Source organism: Lepisosteus oculatus, chromosome 2 (assembly GCF_040954835.1).
Source record: "Lepisosteus oculatus isolate fLepOcu1 chromosome 2, fLepOcu1.hap2, whole genome shotgun sequence".
Classification (NCBI taxonomy): Eukaryota; Metazoa; Chordata; class Actinopteri; order Semionotiformes; family Lepisosteidae; genus Lepisosteus; species Lepisosteus oculatus.
Genome location: NC_090697.1, coordinates 31,749,661 through 31,769,263, shown reverse-complemented (window position 1 = coordinate 31,769,263; position 19,603 = coordinate 31,749,661). Strand labels below are relative to the sequence as shown.

The 19,603-nt window shown below is 37.0% G+C and overlaps 1 protein-coding gene across 1 annotated transcript; it reads left to right on the top strand.

Annotated features, from left to right (window-relative positions):
- The first annotated feature begins 4,495 nt into the window (after positions 1–4,495).
- On the top strand, positions 4,496–11,240 carry prdm13 (PR domain containing 13). Its single transcript, XM_006626311.3, has 4 exons — positions 4,496–4,805; positions 6,194–6,325; positions 6,427–6,547; positions 8,816–11,240. The coding sequence occupies exons 1-4, from the start codon at positions 4,665–4,667 to the stop codon at positions 10,297–10,299; spliced, it is 1,878 nt and encodes a 625-aa protein (XP_006626374.2). The 5' UTR covers positions 4,496–4,664; the 3' UTR covers positions 10,300–11,240.
- Positions 11,241–19,603: the final 8,363 nt, after the last annotated feature.

Genomic DNA, 19,603 nt, shown 5'->3' with positions numbered 1-19,603 from the left:
TTTTTTGTTGGTTCAGCAATATAACATGAAAAAACGAAAAACAATTGTTGGAGATACTGAAATAGTAAATCTATTTAATTAAAGCAGACAGTTATACAGTACATCATTGTATTAAATGGTACAATATACAGTACAGTATATTATTGATTGTAACTATACATGTCTGTAATGAAAGAAAGAAATACGAAAAAGAAGTAAACCGTTTTTCGAAAACACCATTCTAAAGAACGTAATTATTTCAATGTAACCACGTATTTTAAAATCCAAACACACAACGTTTTTAACAGGAATTTTATAATTAAATATAGAAATCCAATTATGAGCACAGCTTTCTTAATCACAGTATATTTTAAAATGTAGAAATAGGTGTTTAAAAACAATAACAAAAATTAACCACATTGAAAACATGTTTTAATTAAAATTTGAACTTTAATCAATACACATTTTTATTTTTGTATATTAGAAATCCTTATCATTCTCATTACAATACCCGTTGTTTAACCGAATATATTGAATAATGGGAGAGGAGAGATCTTTGTTATGAAAGTTTTAGGATTACTAATCGCGACTTGGGGGAAAAAATATTTTAAAGGAGATCGTGTTTGATTTTTAAATCAATCAAACACGATCTCCTTTAAAATATTTTTTCCCCCAAAAGTTAAGAAAATAATTCAGAAAAGTGTGTAATAACACAAGGCATCTCATTGTCACAGCTACTCTTCCGAAACCAGGTGTTTCGAAGACTAAGGGGAGGAAAGATTTGCTCAAAATAATAGATTTTTGTGCCATCATTTAAAATTTAGTCAGAAAAGTACTAATAACATCAGTGAATTTAAGAATGAAAGGAAATGCAAGCTACCTATCGCTCAGAGCATTTGAATTGGTCCTGTTTTAATTATCACTCAGAGAGCCATCTTTCAGGACGAAATTTTGTATTCACTGAAACCTGAGAATTTCTGTCACTCCATGCATATGGTTCTAAGTGCTTTAATCCCAATTAGGGGCGGCTGACACACAGTCCTATTCATCCCAATCAGCCTCTGAATACATTTGCCTAGAAATGAACTTCACAAATAGAGTCTCTACTAAATGTGACCAACAGCAAGGAAAATCGAATTGAGTGACGAGCTCATTCTAAGGCGATCGAGTGAGAAAAGGTATGAATTTATAAGGTACACCGAAACATTTCAATTCAGACAAGTTTACACCCTTTTATCCGCGTCTTTTCAACCGAAACAAGTGAGTTAAATTTAGGGAAATTTGGTTCAAAAAGGAGAGCTAACTCCATCCAGGCTTTGAATACTTTAATGAAGCACTCCCTTCTTTAAAAGGGAGTATTTAAAGAAATGAGAGCACGCATGAACAGCACCGATTCAGTTGTCACTTATTTCGCTACTTTCTTAATGCGATTTTGAATATTAGTCTAGGTTAAAATCCCAATCATGTCATCTGGTGGGATTCCCATACAAGCATAATTACTATTCAAAAGCTGACTTAATATCCCACCCGCATCTCCTATATGCTGCACAGCTGGTCGGGGCTCCTTTGTACAGCCTGATCTTTCCCTTCACTACCGAAGTGAGAAGGCAAATCTAATTAAAATTAATCACTCACTGGGAGGAGATTAAAGGTACACAAATATTATATTCCTAAATAACAGATGTTTTTTTTTAAAAAAGTGAAATTATTTAAACCCGAGAAGTAAAACAGACCGTCGGGATGTTCCCTCCTTTGCTCCTATCCAGAAGCGGTATATGTAAACGACAGCAGTAAACTCCGGTTTCTACAGGGCCACAAAGGTTTTTTTTTTGCCATTATTGCTCAGTCAACGAATCATAACAAAACTAAATATTAAATCAAAAGTTAAGATGACTATAATTACAAAACGAGCCATCGAAAGCCCTTGGTCAGAAATTAAACCTCTAAATAAAACACCACGTACACAGTTTTGGACATAAGAGACAATTCAGGTGAAAAACGGAAAAAAAACACGAAGGCACCGACAACTCCTTTTTTTAAGTCAACTTAAAAATCTCAACAGTTTAGTAAAGAAAAGGGAAGCGTAATGTTCATTTTTGAAGTCCACGTTTCGATTTTTGAAGTTTTTGGTTGGCATCAGAAATGTGTTCTGCCCTGTGTTAGCCCCGTTAAGGCATTCATGCTGAGTTAAACGCAATGTTGAACCTTCTGTGCTCTGGAGCAGTTTGATGTCTTGAATGGAGTTTCCTGGTGGGACATTGCACCCTGTAACTGAGCCTCTTTAGACAGTTGTTGTTCTTCTACATTCATGGCTCATTGTGTGGCAACCTGTTAAATCAAAACCCCCATTAATGGAGAATTGTAAGGCAGAGGCACTGGCGGTTCAACTGTATAGGCATAAGTCATTAAAATAACTGATCTCAAAGTTTATTTCGAGTGCACAGTTCGATCCCTAACTGGCAGCTTCTGAAGCACGGTTTAAGTCTATAAAAAGAGTGCTGGAATGTTTTGATTGAGTCCACAACATTGTTCTGGAATAAAGCTGAAACCATGTAATTAATGTGTCTTTTTAAGACGGGACAATGCCGTCGTTCAAGCTATTTAATTTCATTTAATTTTCCATCCCATTTGCTTCGAACACTGCTTTCACTTTTAACACCCAGCCTTTCATTTTGGATCTTGCTCCAGTGGGCACATTAGATTGGTTTCACCCTTGCTTTTTGAGGAAGGAATATATAAAAGAAAATGTCTTCCTTCCCTCTTTTGTGAACAATTTATTTCACTTGGAGAACTTCAACTTTGAGCCACAGGACAAGAATAAAAATCGGATGGCTGGTGTGAACGGTACTAAAGCCGGGTCTTTCTTTTCTTGGTGGATGGGAACCAGTCACAAATGGCAACATTAATAAATAACTTTCCTCACAGCCGGCCTTTACATGGTCCTATTGATAAAATTGTTCGCGTGTCGTTCACGCTCTTTGACTCATTAAGAAGGGAATAGAACGGCTCCCCAAATGGAGCTGTGGGGTACCTTTACGGCGAAAAGGCTTCCACCTCTGCTCTTCCAATTAAAACCGAGTGTCATCCTAAAGTCGCCAGGCCAGAGGTTAGCGGGACATGTTCATGGCTTAAATTTATTGCCCGCAACTTCTTGTTGTTTTCTTCTTCTCTTTTTCTGCCATTCAGACAGATGATCAAAGGGGTCATACACAGTTTTCAACCCTGGCTGTAGTCACAAGTAGGCTAGGACAGCCATTTCCCAGACCGCTAAATTAACGGTGCCTTACTTTTCTCGTTCCTGTACCTCGCCAACTACTGTAGATAAAACCGTTTACATGACTTGAAAAACCGAAACCTTTAGATCTGGGGGAAAAATTACATTAAATATAAAGACATATTGAATTTAATGTTGCATTTGCTGTTCGAAAATCACCATTCACTTTTCTTAATATCAATGTTTTCGAATTTGTTGACAGTGATATAGGAAAGCTGTTTATACGTATTTAATTTTAGCGTTGGCGGCCTAGATCTAAATTCCGATCCGGCATATTAGAGTTCTTTAGACGGAATAATAGTGCTGTTGTATATTTTGAGTGTGCCCTAAAGATTTGTGCTTATACTCCTAATATAATTAGTTGGTTATTATAAACTAGGTGTTAATAGGCAAAAGCTGAATAAGAAGTAGAATAAGACAAAGTAGGTCTATAACGCCATTAAACGATTTTCGTTTAGAACTAAAGCACTATCTGATGTCGTGCTATCTGAAAGGTCGCTTTAAAATGCCTTCAGGAAACGTGCATTACTACAAATAGTAGACCATACCTGCTTTACTCTAATTGTAGTACGTTTTTCATTTTTGTACAAGAAAGCCAGCAACAGAAAACACTTTGCACGCAAATCTGATGACTAGAAAGCCAGAAGTGTGAAATGATAAGATGGTGGTTATTTTGAAAGCTGTTGCTATTTTTCTGGTGTTTTCCCATCAAGTACCTGCCCAGTTTCAGCGAGGCACACGCCAGGAATCAATAGAAGTTAACAAGTCCTCCAAACATTCCTGCTGTCTTTGTTAACCAAGTCATACAATAAAGCCAAGGAAAGCGAATAAAGACCTTTGAAGTATATTAAACCTAAAGGGATTCAGCCAAGTAGATTTAAAATAGTCGCTGATTTCCAAAAACTGGTTTGTATAGGAACAATAAAAGGAGACAAAATTTATGGAGAAATTATACAGTGGATTTGTCACTTAAAATATCGTAACTGTCTCTGGGACAATGCCACATGCTGAGGATTAATGGTCTCCCCAGACCTTTGATTCACCAGAGCCTTTTCTTTGCCCTTGACAAATTGGATTTTAGGAATGGGAAGGTCGCCTGGCCTATTGTTTCCTGACCATTTCGAGCAGTTGATTATGCAGGAGGGTTAGGGAAAGTCTCCATGTGACCCTCTTGGAGAGATCTCTGCAGCTGCGAAAAGAGCTAAACTCTCTCACCGAGCTGTTCGCCCTAGTGCATTAATGTGCCAAGGGGTACCCTCCTGTTCATTTGAAAAGCCGGAGCACATACGCCACCGCGTCACTTTGCAGGCGGAGATAAGCCTGTCTTCATCTCTGTGTCTTTGCCTGTCTCAATCAGTCCACCCCTCTTTGGTCTTCCTGGTTCTGATCACTTTTGTACTCAGAGCCAGCTATGCAAGCAACAAGGGCTCCGGCCATTAGCGTGTGTGCAGAGAGCAGCATCCCAGCCGGTCTAAGGATAGGGCCGGTGCCGGGCGTCTTCAAATTAGGAAAGTACATGTCAGATCGCAAGGAGCCTGGGCTCAAAAAAAAGGTAAAGAAATTCAACTCACTAATTTCCTCATTGAATGTCTTTTAAGTCGGAAAATAGGAAATCATGTAGTTAAGTTAAGTGTTATTTTATTGAATATTTTTTAAGTTTGTTTATTTTTTTAAGTCCCAACAGCTGTTGAGATTTAAAACCTAGATTTTTTAAAAGTTGTTTCAGAACATTTTGAAGTTTAGTCTTGATTAAAACTTAGATTGTGTTGCGAGATAACCGGCTTTTCGTTAATATTTAAATTTAGGATTAATAGGTATTTCCACACCCTCGGAACAGCAGGTAAAATGAAGCGGTTCGGCGTGGTTTCAGCAGCGAGGTGGACATGTCATACTTCATTAGATGCTTTTCTTTATTAATTGGTTAGTGCTGTCAGTTTCGAAATAATTGATCTTTCTCAGTGGGTCTACATGTCAGTGCAAAACTCTCTTCAATAGCTTTAATAAGCAAATACGAATTGATATGTAATATTTTATGCCGTCTACTCATTAAAACGATATAGCCTACTTATTTCAATTAACAATTTATTTCAATTTCAATAATCTGCCTAGGGATAGATGCTAACAGAACCACAAAAAGAGGACTGGCGGAAATAAAAAGAAAAGACAATAGGGTTATATTTATTGATTTATAAAAAGTACTTTTTTTTCGATAACTCAAATACTTGGTTAGTTTCTTTAATTTACCAACATATTTTTTTTACCTTTACGCACATTCTATATTCTTAAACAAGACTATGAAACATTTTTTGTTGCATTTTCAATATGTTTCCGTACAGGCTATATAATATAGATATAGTATGGACACGTTAGGTAAGAAGCTCGTCATGCTGTTCACGTTTTTGATTAATGTTCTTAAACGCAGTGCTCCGGGCTTGGTATATTATCAGGTGCACACCCCACCTCAAGTTTCACGCTTTAATTTTTAATTTGCTTTAAGCGTTTAGAAACGCTTTGACACTCCCTCGCATTTGTTTCTCGTTTAAGCTCAATTATACAGTCTTTGGCAAAGTAAAATATGAGCGCTTTTCAGTCTGTCAAAAACAATGTACCGTCCAGTATTAATCTTTCATGACTTGAGATTCGACTTCACCGTCTTCACCCTCTTCTGATTTTAGGAATAAACGTGGTTGAGAATCGCAACATTAAGCACAATTTAACAGGGCAGGGCCTTATTCGAATTAAGTTATTTTTGTGTTTTCTTCCATCAAAAAACATTATTTTACTTTATGTCTTTATCCCCCCCCCTTCCGAATGCATGTAGCTGACAAAACCATGAGAAAACCACTTCATTTATTCGTTTTTCATTTTGTTTGGGCAGTTAAGTATCAAAACATTTTGTGAACGTCGATCTCTTCATTTTTGTTTCTTTTATTCCAAAAGATTCGGCTGTTGCGGGGCGATTTTGTGGATGAAGCAGGGAGCCCTGTGCCGGAGTGGATAGGGTTAATCCGAGCAGCTAGAAACTGTCAGGAGCAGAATCTCGAAGCTACCGCCGATCTCCCCGGAGGACAGGTATGCGACAACGCGTTTTTCAATGTAAAATGTAGATCGGCCGGCATTGTTTATATTCGCATGACTTGTAAACACACCTAAATGTGTTTCTTTTTTAACAGATTGTTTACAGAGCTTTGAGAGACATACAACCCGGAGAGGAATTGGCTGTGTGGTATTCTAATAGCCTGGCTCAATGGTTTGATATCCCTACTACAGCGACTCCTACACACGACGAAAAAGGTAAATTGATTTGAGTGGATTCTTATTTTTGTTTTACAGTTTAAACTAATAATTGAAACAATGTAAGTAAGGATTATTTAAATAAACTAAATGAGTCGCGTGTTCTACCATAGACGTCTCTTTTGTTTAATTCAGTCACTGAATCGATGCTACGTTTGCGTCGAAACTGGCGTTTATAATAAAAAGCACACTTAAAATAATTTCAATACACCAATAAGTTATTCACAGCTCGTAATTTATTTAAAGGAGTAAACAGTTCAAAATTATTGCGAAAAAACACCAGAAGGATTAAAATTCAACACTTCAGCTCGGCTCAACAGGTGCTCGTTTCTTTTACTATTGTAGTCTATTATTTCAAACAATATACAAATGTATGATGCATTGCTATTACGTTGTATTATGTTGTGCTTTTTTTAAAGAAAGGATTATTCCACAATGGTCAAAATAAAGACATCGTTTATGAGCGCTTGATATTCAGACTAACCACCAACGATCCGTTAATATTATAAGCACACAATCAAAGGTTACTTCAGTTTCATTATAGAAATTAAAATGACGGGATATCACAGACATATTGACAGTGAATAGTCGTTTTAAAACGAACATTCATAACGTTTTATTTTCAGATTTACTTTAAATAATAAAAATATAATTCTTCTACACATTTCCTTTGTACATAGTAGATGTAATCTCAATTCAGAAATTCCAAAAACTGAATTAAACTTTAAACGCTTTTTTTTTCAAAAGTCCGCTTAATTGAATAAGCTTATCTGTATTTAAATATTTAAAGTACAATTGAGAATTAAGTCTCAGGTATATACAGTATATAAGCGTCTGTCACCCGTGTTAGTAATAGAAGTGAACAAGTGCATGTTTTTTACAAATAATCTTACGTATTTATTCCATTAAGGATTTGTAAGAAAAAGTAATCGGAAAAATGAAGTCCTTTTACTACCAAACATACAAACACATATATTACCTGGAGGCAAGTTTATTATTATTATTATTATTATTATTATTATTATTATTATTATTATTATTATTATTATTAAACATCCCTTGATCGGCACCTATTTTTTGAGTGAATCTGTTTTATTTTCATTTTTACTGTCCATTTTAGATTAAAAAAAACTAATTTCAGAACTTTTAATGATATTTTAATAATCGTTATTAATTACCGAATAGAGGGTATATAGTATAGGAGAAATACATGTTCAAGCATCTTTATTCCCTCTGTAAAAGTACTTGGCCATTAAACGAGATCGAACTGGATGACTGAAGACGCTTCAGTTACTTCAGAAATTATTGCGAATGTTCGGGTACCACCAACACCAATACAATAAAGACGTAAAACACCAAGCAGAACCTCTATGAAAGTAACGTTACCGTAAAACAAAATGACTGATTTACGACTTCAAAACTCTATCATTACAGCATATATGAAGAATTCTATTGAGGAGCGTTAAATCACATTCCTGCAAGTTAATTATAATTTAGCTTTATAATATTAATTTTAATACGTTTGTTATTTTTTATATTGTGTAGTGATACAAAGTTTGCTCTTTCCATTTATCTTTTCTAATCCTTATATTTCGATGTTTTAAAGTAACAACAACAACAACAACAACAACAACAACAACAACAACAATAATAATAATAAACGTATTCACAAATGTACCGCTTTTACTATTCATGACTTCTAAAGAAAATAAATTAAAAGACCGTTATACGGTAAATTATGAGCTCACAAAAAGGTATTGTTGTCTAATGAATACTAAGTTATACATAGGATGTATATTGCCCTAATTCGGATCGAAAAGCTTCTCTTCATGTGTACATTGCTTTCCGGCCAGTACAGCCACGTCCTTGACATACGCCTCCTATTCTTCAGCATCAACAGATGGGCCAGCCTCATTGTTTATCGCGCCTTACGATTTCAAGCCACAGCTGTTATCGCTTCAACGGGAAAGTAGAAGATAGAAAGTAGTAATTCAACAGATTGGTTTCTCAGGCACGAATTTGACTCGCGTTTGCTCTTTTGAAGGCAATGATAAATATTACAGGAGCATTACATCAAATGATCGATTCAATATCGCCCCCTTTTAGTCACTTACGTGTTAAACGACACTGAATAAGACATTTTCTTCATGTAAGTATGACTGTTAGTAGATTAGTTAATATTACATGATCCTTCTTGTTTTAACTTTGATCAATACAAAACATCAGCCGAACTAAGTTTGTTCTTGTTGCTTTTCTTTTTTGTGATAGGAGATGAACGCTACATCTGCTGGTATTGTTGGAGAATATTCAAATATCCCAACACACTGAAAGCGCACATTCACTTTCAGTGTGCTTTAAGCAATGGAAGGGCCTTCATGAGCAGCGAGCAAGTCAGGAACTCTGAAAATTCAAACAGGTCTCCCAAATCAGGCGACATACCAAATACCTCCGCGCAGATGAGAAACGGCCATAGCCATAACCCCGCCAGCTCTGACAACATTAAACGGACAGCATCATCCTCCCCGTTTTTAAACAAAACGGGAATTAGCAAGAAAACGTCGAGTTCCGAGGAGCAGGATAGAGCGCTAGACATGAGCGTCACTTCCGCAAGAAACCACGGACACCTCCTAGGCCTGGGTGGGACCTCCTCTGTACTGAACAGCATGGGGTTTCACCCTGGAGTGAGGTCGGCTTTTAAACCAACGGGGCTATCAAAACTCCCTCCCTCGGATGTATCCAGAGAGGAAGGTAATGTAAAATCAAATGGACTGGGCTTTAGTAAACTTTTAGGCAACATCAAATCCACACGCACATCTAGTGACCCCTTAGTTGGCAATCACCCTTCGAAATGTGTGCACCCTGTTGATTCCACGTCACCGGTGTTGCCATGCAGTAACAACATCCGTGGGTTTCCATTACTGCCGCACTTTGAGGAAACGTCTGCTTTTAAACACGTGGAGAGCCGTCTCCACGCCGGGCTGTCTCCATCACGCTACTCCCAGATTTCCTCTGGTTTCCATTTTGAACGGTTTTCTATCCCCCAGTTCGATGGGGTTAAGCCCTACGGCGGAGACTGCAACATCCCGATCATGCCCTTTACAGTCTACAACGGGGAACTGCTCTACAGTTCTCCTTATTACCCACTCAAATTCCATTTCAGCAATCTGATCAAGTATCCGGAGTCCATGTCCTATTTTGGTACTCCAGCCCTCAACCCAGATTTGAGTTCCATCGCGAACATCGACAGGGAGATTGCCATGCACACTCAACAGCTTTCTGAAATAGCCGTTGAAAAGAACCGGGCCAGATTAGAGTCAATGCCCACGACAACATCTGCGTCGGGAAAGCCTAAAAAAGGTCACCTCTGTCTATACTGCGGCAAACTTTACTCTCGGAAATATGGCCTCAAGATACACATGCGGACTCATACAGGTTACAAGCCGTTGAAGTGCAAAGTCTGTTTCCGACCCTTTGGGGACCCCAGCAACCTGAACAAGCACATCCGCCTCCACGCCGAGGGCAACACTCCTTACAGGTGTGAATTCTGCGGGAAGGTTCTGGTTCGACGAAGAGATCTGGAAAGACACGTTAAATCGAGACACCCTGGACAAACAATCAAAAAGAATGAGGACAAAATGGAGAACATTTTTCAAGACCAGGAGCAAAAGAGCGACAACAGCAACGACAGTGATGTGGATGTGTGCTTCACGGACGATCAAAGCGACCAAGAATCTAGCAAAAATAAAGACTAACAAGACACTAAGCATTAAAAAAAAACTAGTTTTACAACACAAGCAAACTCTTATTTATATATACAAATGAGATCTCTATTTATGTTACTGAATCAGTAAAAACAAAAACAAAACAGGCATCACAGTGTGGGGAAGAGTGTGAAAGTGCCTCTGCAAAAACGACTTGCAAAATGTTCTTTTGATTGTATCGTATATTTATAAACTGTTATTTTATGGAAATTGTTGTTTTCTTTCTATGTTTCCAAAACTGTGTTTTAAAGTAGACTGTATGGTCAAATCTGGGGCGCATATGCATTTCTTTTTTAAATACTTAGTATTTTTAAATATCTGATATTTGTTCTGCATACTGTACGTCTTTTTTTCCCTGAATGAATAATCACTCATCTAACTCTTGCAATAAATATAATGAGTATAGTTCTACGAATCTTTCAACCAAATAGCTGCACTTTAAGGGTAATAAATGCAGAAACTAATCTGCACCAAACCACAGTCTGAAAGCTAACAAACTTTTTGTAGTTGTTGTTATTTAAATACCGTGCCTTTAGAATATACAATCCCTTCACATATTCCATGAAAAAAAAAATCTTGGGATGTGATGATCCCGACTTTTATTTCGACTTTTTAAATTGATTTGTATTTTCAAATGGCGTAGTTTTTACACAATGTACAGCCAAAATAATTATGTTATTGACATTTCTACGGATTGGTACAATCATAGAATCAAGAGAAATGTAAATGTAGGCACGACCAGTCTTCATATTTGCAATTGTTTAAAATATATATTGTTTGATGTTTGTAAAGTAGGTACAATGCAGAGCATGATTTTTAAAGCACGGGAGTAAATGTAAAAAAATAAATATCAATTACTGTTCAGTAGGATATGTGGTGTATGTTTGTTAAAATGAACATTGTATACGAGCTGTTATCTCCTCTTGTTTAAACCGTTGTTTCTTTATAAATAAATGTAATTAAAATGTTTCAGCGTGCAGACTCATGGTTTTAAAATGGAGACCTCTAATCTGTATGTGTACGCATTCAAAAATTCCATTTTAGCCATATGCGATTGATTTAACAAAGGTAACTGTAGATGAGATGCAATACTAATTTTAGTTTACTTGTTTTTAAAACATTAATTTTTTTTCCACATTAAATGTTTGCTTAAATCCCTGCATCTCGACGAAGTTAAAAAGTGTTAAGGTCACAATAGACGATTTCCCTTGTTTACATAAAGTTTACATTTCTAGTTTATTATTGCTTTCAGACAAAAACTTAACTTAAAATACAAATAAACATTTTCATGAATAAAGACTATCAATAAGTTGTATAATTGCCTACATTACAGTACTTCTCTTTTAATAAGAGATATTCACACACTCGATAACACCAACAAATGATTACTTAGTATTTTAGTGCAAAGTATGCATTCCATAATGAGATTCTTTTAGAAGGTGTATGTACTCATGTTTTATTCTTATTTTATTTAAGTCACCTGTGCATGTACATATTATTGCTTTTAAGACAATGCAGTCTACCTTGAGTATCTTCGGAATCCCTAGAGGCCTCTGTTATCTTTTCCAGACTGGATGCTTCAGTTGTGCTCACGAAAATAAATCCGTAATCAATCTTTCTTGAACTGAAACGGGACCCATTAAAAAGATAAATAGGAACATTGAAAAAGAGCGAAGGGTCTCTCGTTGATTTAGAACTAACCTGTTGATACTTAACCTTGCAGCATAATCTGAAATAGTAGCAACTGTTGAGCTATTTTCAGATGTAGAAAATATGCGTTGTGGAGAAGTGCAATAACCCATCTCTTTATTTCTTTATCCTAATCTTCGTAAGGTGAACAACGCGAAACTGTCACCGAAAATATGACGCTAGGAATCCGATTTTACAATATGCTGAGTATATCACACATACTGCGGGTGCTCAGAGGTTAAAATGACTTGTCAAAATGAAGAGCAGTGCAATAATGTGTTAAGAGCGCACGTCTATGCCGTTTTGGTGGTTTAGTGCGTGCTCTGAATCCGCTACAAACGCAACTACTGTATACTGTACCACTGCTTCTAAAAACTCGTTACATTAAATTTAGAAAAAATAAAAATCCCAAAGTAAACATATAGCCGGTTTACACGTAACCGACTCTTCAGTATTTGATTCAGAACATCTGCATAAATGCTAGAGCTTTAAAACGTTTAAAATCTATAAACTTGAATTCACAGCTCTGTTTCGAAGGAATCTCAGATCACTAATCTCTGTCTCGAAATATATATATATAATACACACAAAAAGCTATCTAAACAGGTAGCTCGCACATACGCGTAGACATTATGTTATTGTTATGGAATACCACGGTCAGTTTGCATTGTGTGTACACAGAAATCCAAGCTGCAAATAAACGGTAACCTCGGGCAATGTACAGCGACAAAGGGAAAAAAATGCTTACAGAATCTGTCACCAGCAGTACTAAGGTCACATTACCGACGAAGAACATACATCGTTTTAGTTTTTGTTTTCTGTAGACCACTGCAGTTTGAAGAGTAATCTTAAACGTGTCCTTGTGAAGCGTCTTCCTCTACCACCAATTAAATGTAAACAGAACTTGTCAAGGTCAGGTTGAATGTGGCTAGTCTTAACTGACAAGATACAAAGCACCACGATTAAAAGACTTTAAGACAAATGGACATACTGCATTGTTTTTCTTTGTAACGTATAAGCTTAAGGATGCCCCTGTGAAAAGCAGGAATTTAATTATCAAAATCTGTAAAGGTACATGTCGAATAAACAATACAAATAGTGAAGCCTAATTAATTTTTTTAATATCTTGAAAGCTTCTTTCATTTATGTCTGATCACAATGACAATGTTATTAAGCCGTAGCAAACATACAAATAAATATCAAAATTAATTATTGCTTCACTTCTGACAGCTAACCTGGAACATGCACATTTTGCACAGAGCAGCACAGAGCAGAACCAGAAGTAGGAGCTGATTAAGAAAATATTTTAAAAAGGCAATGAAGACCTAACCGCACACAGAGGGACATACAGTACACCAGGCTTCTTCCAATCTTTACAAGCCTACGTTTATGATGAAAGAGCATCAGCTGTACCTGAACACTAATTACCTCAATTTTAACAATCTCCTCAGCCCATTTTTTCCTAGTGTGCAGCAGTTCAATTATTTTAGTGTACCTCTTTTTTTCAATGCAGAGTGATGACATCTGACCATTTGTCATGTGGTTGGTTGCCAGTCACACACTCATTGAGGACTACAGATCAAATGCCATCAATCAGAGAGTGGGATACCAGCAACTTTCATCATAATGAGCCTTGGTATTTTTGAAATTAGACAGCTATGTGTATGTTAGCTTAATTTTACTGTGGTGTATTAATATACAGAAAGGCAATGGTTTTAATGCATCTCCTGCATGAATTCTTAATGCATCAATGCATAATTCATCTTTGCATTTTCACATCACACTGCAACAAATAGGCAGACTGCATTTAAATATTTAACTTATGAGCCTATTATTTATATTTGTGTTGGCTGTAGTGAAGTTTTCAACTGCAGTGCTTCTACAATTTAATTTGAATCCCCTATTACTATTTCTACATCATATCTCAATATCCAAAGTACAGGGTTTCAGAATGTCAAGAAAACAAAACAGCCCCAAAATTTTAGAGTCAGTTCATTTGTTCCTCACAGTGACTTAAGTTCAATTCAATCTGTTAAATTACTTTCTCGGCTCAGGGGACCTTGGGTCCAGGTGTACTCCAAACCGGAGAGGCTGAGGGTAAATTAATAACACAGCTCTTTCTTTCCTATATGACCATCCTGTTTTCATCATTCTGAGTGTGGTATTAATGTGCGCATGACTCTTGTGTGCACAATCATATTATTCTGATTTTCTAGACGAAGTATCAGAAGGCCATTTGTTTTCATTCATGACTCTTGATTAGGCTATTTAAAAATAGCTTCGCTATGTACAGTATATAGTGTATTTTTACAACAGGTTCCTTGTTCATTACTTGGTATTATGAATTACTAATGTAACTGGTTTTAAAGAAAATTCACAAAAGGTACCCCTCAAACCAGAGAAACAAAAACTTTGATAATACAAACAGATGATAATACAAGAGAACAACAGATCTTCTCCAGCCCCTTGGATGAAAAACCCAACACTACATTTTGGTTTTTGACATACATGCAAAAAATAACTTGGGACAAATAAAAAAGAGATTCCATTTTGGCATCAGCGAGCTACTCAAGTATTTTACAAGTTTAACAGAGGTGATATATCAAAACACACAGAATCAGATCTTTAAAAAATGGCACCACAACATTGTAGTAGGAGCAAATAGAGGATTTTAAAGAGTAGGGATCAAGGATTATTTGTTTCTTGTTTCATGTTTCAGTATGAATGGCTAACTAAATCTCTTTCAGGCAGGTAGCCACATTCCACTACTAAACCAGTAGCACCAACTAAACCAAACCTCACCACTTAAGTAGTATCCATTCAAAAAGTGTTTAACCAGTAAACTAATAATCATTACTGAACCGTAAACAACCACTAAATATCCACCACTCAACCAACACCTAAGACTAAATCCAGCACTACACCAATTTAACCAGTAAACCAATAACTAGTACTGAACCAATAACCACCAATTAAACCAGTATCCTCCACTAAATCAGTATCTTCAATAAAGCAGTTTCTACCACTTAGTTTATATTCATCTATAGCCAACCACTAAATCACAACTAAATCACTAAAAAACACTTAAATAATCTACCACTAAAGATTAAACCAATAAACTCATCTCATCCAGTTTCCACAACAAGATGTACAAGTATACCCTCCATGGTGGGAACAATAAAGACACAGTCACTATGTTATTCCCTGTTCAATCAAATAATACCAGCCACCAAAGTAAAGTCCACTACTAACTATAAAAACAGAGGTAGGTAGAAGAGATTACTATTGGGACCAACAATAAAGGAAAAATACACAGTGCTACTGCGTGCTCTGCACTGAAAATATGGAACAGTTCTGCAGAGACAAGACATCTTGCTAAGAATGGCCTTGCAGAGCTTAGAGGGTGAATGCTTCAATACTTCAGGGCCAGTCTTTAAAATCGAAACGGCCCAAACCACTTTCATAAACTGCACTGTGAACCACAGTATGGAGTTGAAGTATTTTTTTTTCTTTCTTGCCTGGGTTACAGCTGAGTGTTTTCTTTCAGTAGACTCATTCAGAACAATTTACAACATCAATTAGCATGATACAATGATAAAAAATATTAAAGAGATTAATGGGAGAGGCTCTCAACCTGAGAGGTGGTCATTTCTGTCTGGAGGAGAGCCTCTGCAGCTCACAGAATAACTTGACTTGAAGCTGAGATTGCGCATTTCTCAAAGCTACAGTACTTGGCAGATTTGATCATCTGAGCCGTTGAAAAAAGAAATTAGTCTTGGGACCATTAAGTGCTGCATGCACAGGCTTTACAAATGTAATCACCCCAATTAGTTGTTTTTTAGGAAGATATTAAAAAGACTTCTTTTTCACAAATATAAAATAATTATTTATTTCAAATGTCCAACACAGGTTCAAGGTACGATCACAGTTCTATTTAACTATTCAGTGTTTTTTTTTCTCATTTAAAATAGGCTTCATAGAAATAGTTTTTTGTGATCTTTCCCAGATGTGAACATTTATACCCATCAAAAAAAATACAAAATCTACTGTGCTTTGGCTTTTGAAAATTCCAGTCACAGAAGCAGACCAGCCCATTTCCTTGGTCTTAGACTTCAAAAAATTCAATCTGATAAGTTGTTGTTACTGTGAGGTTGAATTTGTTTTGAAAATAATTCAAACCTTTGGGCCTTTGGATCGGATGTGCATTGAACTACAGCCCTCTTAGATATCACCATCTCTACTTTCTATTTTCTAGTTTCTGAAAATTGATCTTCCTAGATAGTCTACGGATGAATTGCCTTTCAAGGGGAACAAATAATGTCTCAACTAAGTTAAACATGGAACCAAGGCATGAAGAAAGGTATCCACCTGAAAAGTTACTAATGTATGGGATTTGCTAGACCCAGTTTAATTATATTTTGGTAATTCAACAATTGACAAAGGCTTTTCTTCTAAACCAAGCCTTGACAGTCATCAACCTTCTGCTAAAAAGGTGAAGGGCCATTGTAGTTATTCTAGCTTTCATTCATTATTGATAAAATAATATGTCATAATTAAACGAAAACACTGGACCTCTGATAATGTCAGGCATCTACTACATATTATCCAAGTATGTACAGTGGCTATCGAAAGTATTCACCCCCTTGGATTTTTCACATTTTGTTGTGTTGCCAAATGGAATCATAATGTATTAAGTTGGAACTGGATTTTTTGCCAATGATTGACATAAAACACTCTGCAATGTCAAAGTGAATACATAATTCTACAGATCCTCCTAAATTAATCATAAATGTAAAACATAATATAACTAATTTCATACATATTTGCTATCACACATCTAAATAGGTTCTGGTGCAACCAGACACATAAGTTAGTTGACTGGAGTCCACCTGTGTGCTTTTAAGGTATTTCGCATGAGTTACAGTTAAATACTCCTATCTCTCGGAGGTCCCACAGCTACTTTTGTACAGCTCCTGAATAAAACTATGTCATGATTACAAAGGAACATTAAAACAAATCTGGGATATGGTTATAGGATTACCAAAAGAAAATTTAAAAACATATTTAATGTCCCCTGGGCAGCATTGGGGTGCAGTAGTTAGCATTGCTACCTCGTAGCGCTGGGGTGCCGGGTTCAGTTCCAGACCTGGGGTGCTCTCTGTGTGGAGTTTCTATGTTCTTCTTGTGTGCACTTGGTTATTTCACCAGGTGCTGTGGATTCCTCCTACAGTTCAAAGACATACTGATAGGTCAATTGGGAAAATCGACCCTGGCGTGTGAATGTGTGTGTCTGTATGCTCTGTGATGGAATGGTGTCCTGTCCACGGTGTACCCCACCTTGGACCCATTTCTTTCCAGGATAGACTCTGGCTCTCCCTCGAGTGAGAAATGGATTTAGAAAAAAGATGGATGGATGAATATCATATAATTTAACTGTGTGAATCTGTGTAGAACAGGGTATCCTCAAAAACGGAGTATCCAGGCGAGAAGGGCACCAGTCAGGTTGGCCATCAAGAAGCCTATGACAGCTCTAAAGGAATTACAGTCTTCCACAGCTGAGATGGGAGAAACTGGGCATATGACAACAATTACCGGAGAGCATCACAAATCTGGGCTTCATGGGAGAGTGGAGAGTTAAAGCTAACATTGAAACAATCTTAGATAAAATCTCAACAATAGTTTGCCAAAAGGCATATTGAAAAGTCTGAGACCAAGTGGAAGAAGATCTGATAGTCTGCTGAGACCAAAATTTACCTTTATGGCCCCCACACTAAGCTCTATGTTTGGCACAAGTGTCACATTGCACGTCACCTTCAGAATGCCATCCTTAGCGTGGAGCATGGTGGTGGGAGCATCATGCTATGAGGATGCTTTGCTGTGTCAGGGTCTGCAAGACTTGTGAACACAGAAGGTACAATGGATGCAGCAAAGTACAGAGAAATCCAACAGGAAAACTAGGCAGGTGTCTGCAAGAGACTTGGGACTTGGGAGAAGATGCAGGAGGACAATTACCGAAAACATACAACCAAAGTCACAATGGAGTGGCTTAAAACAAAAAAGGACAATGATCTACCCTATTGTATACATTATACGATATCTAACTCTTTGCCTGTCCCTACCTGGATACACTCGCTTTCAAAATTGCAGTGCTTAGTTCAGTTACTTAATACTGGTATGAATCTCTTTCATTTCCTCAATTCCATCTAGCACCTTCAATCTATCATCTGTATACATTTCATTTCCTAGGGTACAGTCATCTGGGTTTCTCATGTATTTTTTCTAACTCCATAGTTTGGGATCACAGCTTCAGGACTCATTTCTCTGGCGGTGACTCCCACACTTTCTTGGGAGAGAACTAGACAAGCTCCTCCAATGCCAGCCTGCAGAGCCATTCATCATTTCACATGTCGCAGACTCCACAGCACCTGCATTGAGAGTTTGGCCTGCCTCACCGATGTCACTGCAAGCCTGCAGGCATCTGCCAAATCACAGGGGCCGCTGTCTGCTGGGAAGCACAGAGAACCCTGGCTCACTTATCCTGCTTGACTCGACCCTGTTGGCTCTCTGTCCATTGTGCGCTGCCGCCGTAGCCTGTCCCAGTCACAGCTGGTTAGTGACGTGACCCAGGCTTGAACTTGTGACATCTGGATCATAGCAATCCCCCACGTGATCTGAGTGAGTTTTTTCACAGGTATTTTAAAACTGATCATTGTCCTATGACCCACAAAAGGTCAGTTTTGACCAAAAAGGAAACAAAAACACATTTAGTTAAGATACTGAAGCTCAGATTGAGTGAAGTCAATATAGTCTTTGGATTCCCATGACTCACAGTTGGTCATCTTAGCCATTAAGACCATGACCAGGACTAGGAACACCTGATGCAAAGAGTCATTATTTCTGTTGTGTATCTCAACGTCTTCTATATAAATGTTTATGTGCTGCATCATCAAAAGCTTGTTTGCTTTACCAGTTATACCACTATCCCCCAATTGTTTTTCATCGACATTCCTTACATAGTTTTGCAAGATTACGTTTTCCATCTTAAATACCTAAATGGGTTTTATTTAAAATTCAACTATCTTTGTATTTATCTAAAGGTAACATTGTGACTGTATCCTTCATAGAACTCTCTCTCATCACTTAATAAATTACAATGTTGTATTATGTGGACAAATGTAGAAAAAAAACAGTGATTAAATACCAAACATTGATAACATTACTTCATATCACTTGTGAGCCAGCTTGATACAAATTTTTTATAAAAAGGTCACAAATTAGGGTATGTGGGATTATTCTTTCCTCTTTCTGGGATTTGTTGTGGATTTCTCAACAGGACTCTTGTAAAAAATATTTAAGCTATTGTTCTATTTGTCACTGTGCAATTGTAGCGTCATTGTCATTGGTGGATTCATTCATTATTTTAAATACTGTATATGGCCCTTCAAGGAGTATTTTAACTAAATGTCCATATCAGATAATTTTCAATACATTGTTACAACAACAGCAGATTGGATAAATGCCAGAAACAAGAAATAGACAAATCCATTCCCACCAGTGTTGTAATCAATTAGTGCCATTAATTTGTACCAGCACCAGACGGAAATTG

What these genes read in the sequence shown, in the direction of transcription:
- prdm13 (XM_006626311.3), top strand. Translation starts at nt 4,665, where the DNA reads ATGCAAGCAACAAGGGCTCCGGCCATTAGCGTGTGTGCAGAGAGCAGC. An exon ending in AGCCTGGGCTCAAAAAAAAG is followed by an intron (nt 4,806 to 6,193) that starts GTAAAGAAATTC and finishes TTATTCCAAAAG; the next exon opens with ATTCGGCTGTTGCGGGGCGA. An exon ending in CCGATCTCCCCGGAGGACAG is followed by an intron (nt 6,326 to 6,426) that starts GTATGCGACAAC and finishes CTTTTTTAACAG; the next exon opens with ATTGTTTACAGAGCTTTGAG.